General features: G+C 37.1%; 1 protein-coding gene across 1 annotated transcript; it reads right to left on the bottom strand.

The window, feature by feature from the left end:
* Positions 1–902: 902 nt before the first annotated feature.
* Positions 903–3,990, bottom strand: LOC130813326 (uncharacterized). Its single transcript, XM_057679136.1, has 2 exons — positions 2,890–3,990; positions 903–1,196 (listed from the first exon to the last, which is right to left on the bottom strand). The coding sequence occupies exons 1-2, from the start codon at positions 3,176–3,178 to the stop codon at positions 1,150–1,152; spliced, it is 336 nt and encodes a 111-aa protein (XP_057535119.1). The 5' UTR covers positions 3,179–3,990; the 3' UTR covers positions 903–1,149.

The raw sequence follows: 3,990 nt of genomic DNA, 5'->3' as shown, positions 1-3,990 counted from the left end.
TATATATATATTTTATTTAAGTGGTCACTTATTATTATTAAAAATGAAGTTAAGTAAAATAAAAAATAATTATAATATTTGTGTCGTTCTCAAACCAAGTAAAACAAAGACCTTTACAACCATTTAGGGTTAATTATGTTGGGTCTTGTAGATAAAATCAATAAAGGGTTATTGCACGTCATTTATGCTAGACCCAAAGCAAACAATATTTATAACACGCCCAAAGCACTACACAAGCACAGTGGGGTAGGGGATCAAACCACGAGGACAAAGCATAAGAATAAACTCTAAGTCTTAATATAACAAGATTTTGTGGGTTGAAGAAAATCTAAACCTAATGATAAGAATGACAAGGAAGGTTAAACAACGATATAAATCAAAGTAAAGAAAACAAGATTAAGATTAGATTCACAGTAGGAAGGTGATTTTAAAAGCAAATATATTAGATTAGAGGGAATCAAACAATAATTAGTCTAGATACCCAAGAATATAAGAGGAAGTTGGTGGTTCCGCAAAACACAACGAATGACCTATAATCACCTTATGACTCCAAAGGAGTTGCAAGACAAGATTCGTATTGGGTTTCAAAGACTAAATATTTCCATCTTTTCTCTAATCCTAAACAATGAAGAACAAAGTCATTCTTAGGGTTTCACTAATCAAACCTCCAAAAAGAACTACTCATATATGATTGACGTACAGAAAACAACGATAATCAATGAAGCAACAACCATAAACATAATGATGTAAATATACATTTAATGAAACCAACAAAGTTAAGAGATGATGTAGTCTAGATAAGCAATAAATGTAAAGCATGAGAGTAAATGCAATAAATGAACTCAAAAGTAAATAGGAGATTAATACTCACAAACCAAAGTTGATACTACAATAAGGAGGTAGTGAAGATTCATAAACCAAGATTGAAGTCAATGCAAGAAAGTAGAAACTTGGAGACACGAAGATTAAAGCATAAACTATAAAAACTAAAGTTAATGAACTAAGGAAAGCTTAAGAGCAAAATAAACTACACTAGCGAATGTATTTGTTGAAGTGTCTAAGAGCCTCCGAACTTCACGGAGATTGATGGAGTGACTTGGAATGCATGTCAAAACTTCGATATGCGCGTCTAACCCTTGGTATGAGTGCCTAAGCCTCGAACACAACACAATTGACCTTGAAATTTTTGAAAACACCTGAAAGGACCTTAAAACAACTCAAAGACAAGATTATGGTGAAATCACGCGTAAAGTGAATATTATTTATGTAAAATCACAAGACTTGACTCTACAACAAGGTCGGAAATGTACTCTAAAACGAGCACATCAATTTCCCCCAAGCTAGACTTTTGATAGCCCCTAGCAAATTAACTAATGGCAACGAGGGAACTAGAGGCTAAACAAGCTAAAAGCAAAGAGCAAAAAAGGCAAACGAAAACTAAACAATGCAAGTTGTGTATGCACAAACTTTTTCCTATCCATATGGGTGCAAGTACAATGGGCTCAAGATGGCATAATGCTTAGGAGAACAACGTTTTCCATAGACTTGGGATCACCAAGCAAGCTCCAACACAGGCCATGCCACCCACTACCTAATGAAGTCGCAAATCTACGCTCCCAGGGTTATTTCCCAAAAGATGTGGGAAATATCTAATGACGCTCTTGTGTTTGATTAGGTATGTTTTGCTCAATATTGTCTGACGAAAGATGAGTCGTGAATCAAACACTTATAAATAGGGAGAAATCTCAGGAATTGTATCTTATCAACTCTCCAACACATGATCAACTAATCAGACCAAGTCAAACACGTTTGGAAATGGGTTGTAACGTAGGCTAGGGTTAAAGTAGGGTAAATTTTGGGAATGTGGCGCTAAAGTAGAGGATAGCAAGCTATACAAGACAATAAAACCAACAACTACCACATCCTACAACAATACCAACCCAAAAGCCTTAAGGTAGACACACATGATCTTTAACATACCATACAGACTTTATTCTCAAAATTTTTATCAAACTCATTTTCTCACTTTTTATCACTATGATTTCCATGCTTATATTTCTTTGCACACTCAATCCCTTTTTTATTGATGTCCTCACTCAATGAATATACATATATAAATCTCTTTTGAAGAGTACAAGAGGAAAAGGGAGAATACAAGAGGAAAAGGGAGAAACAAATGAGCATAATATAATGTATAGAGTCATATCACCCAACAACCACTTTGTTAACCAAAATCCTACACCATAATGTAACACACATAAAAACACCACTAGCAATCACTTGACTATCATTTAGGTAAAGAGAGGGAACATTTGGTTCATTTGGAGTTTAAATAATGTAAATACAAAGATAAGGTAATGGCATAAACTTGGCTTACCCTAAAGTCAATCAATGTATGATAGGCAATTTGGCTATGTAGCTATAACTACAAATGTGTTATCATCCCTGGCCTTTGAAAAAGAAGACTATGTTGGAGAGTACAGACACAATTATCAGATTGTCTAACTAGCACTTAATGACATAGGACTCACAATGGAGTCTAAGAAGGTTCAATCCCAACCGGCTAGTCAAAATGCACTTCAAAAGGTAGTCAACCAAGCCAAAAACCAAGCAAGCCCAGATCCCCCAAGCTAAGTGGAAAACAGTTAATCAACTTAATTCCAAAACAGGCACAAGGCTAGGAAAGCACAAGCTTGCCTAAAATCATTTCAAAATACGCAGCAGAAGCTTGCATGTTTGTTTCAAAATTTCTCTTTTTGCTTTTGTGCTTTTCATTTTTTGTTGTTGTTTTTTTAGAGCATATATACAACCAAAAAGGAAGGGAAACCAAAAACATATACAATATAAACAAGCAATTTTGGATTTTCAAACGGGAGTAACAGATCATACCAAGAAGTAAGTGAAACACGCACTCTCCATGATGATTAAGCAGATTCAGCAGATGAAAATCATCGCACAGATGAGAGTATAAGGAGCCACATATCAATTCAAACTCATCACTAGGATGAGAGTAGAAGAACCTGAAAACAATACCAAGAAACAAAAACCAACCAATAACCAAAGTAAAACCAACACGACAACAAGACCAACAATTATACAAAGCAAAAGACCAAAAATTAAACAACAAAACGATGAGTTGAGGACAAAGGATGTACCCCAGAAGCTGTCCTGAAATCATCTTTTATGCTAAAAGAGGCCTAAAAGATACACACTACTCATCGCCTATGAAACCCCCATCCTGAGGGTCTACGTGCTCTTTCTCACCCTCTTCTTCTTCCTCGGCATTGATATCCATCCCATAGTCTCCCCTAACAGCCGTTCTAGGGGCTGGAGGGGTGAAATTGTTGAACCTACGCTTACCCACACGCAGCTTATCAAACCAATGACTTAAAGATACTTCATAATAGTTTTCATGACGGGGGGTACCAAGAGGGGGTTGTCATGCTTCGCCAACCATGTGGGAGCGGTAGGCAAAGTCATACCATGAGTATCCTACCCTTTCGAAGTTTTGCTCAAGATGATTGTGTTGGGCAGTGTGATGGGCTTGGGTGGTGAGGACTTGGTCATGTCTAGCCTCGATATGACCTAGGGAGGACATAATTTCATATTCATATTCAGAGTCCTCATCATCTGGTCGCGATGACGGAGAGGCTTGGACGCTTTTGTAAGGGTGATATTCGTGCGTAAAGAGGGTGTGAGACGCGAAGGGGGCCTAAGAGGGGGCTCGACTGCATACCTCAGCACATCATCGTCTGTGAGGTAGGAGTCAGTGATAACCTGATTTTAGCGTCTTTAACTAAAGACCAAGCTATGAAAACAATAATTTATCAACACCTTAATACACCTACAACTGGTGTAGTGATGAGTGGGGGATCGAACCACGAAGAGAAGGCTTGCAAGACTCTAGATTGATGTAGGGAGGTATATGGGTAAAAAGGTTGTTCAAACTAGACTACTAACGATAATAACAAAAAAAGAAGAAAAATGATG

This window comes from Amaranthus tricolor, chromosome 5 (assembly GCF_026212465.1).
Source record: "Amaranthus tricolor cultivar Red isolate AtriRed21 chromosome 5, ASM2621246v1, whole genome shotgun sequence".
Lineage (NCBI taxonomy): Eukaryota > Viridiplantae > Streptophyta > Magnoliopsida > Caryophyllales > Amaranthaceae > Amaranthus > Amaranthus tricolor.
Note: the sequence above shows the minus strand (reverse complement) of the source record. Positions and strands in the feature narration are given on the sequence as shown.

Bases quoted from the DNA above. Each gene is read 5' to 3' on its own strand.
- LOC130813326 (XM_057679136.1), bottom strand. From the start codon at position 3,178: ATGATTTCAGGACAGCTTCTGGGGTACATCCTTTGTCCTCAACTCATC. The intron at 1,197-2,889 runs GTATGATCTGTT...AGGTCCTTTCAG, and splicing joins CGTGTTTCACTTACTTCTTG to GTGTTTTCAAAAATTTCAAG.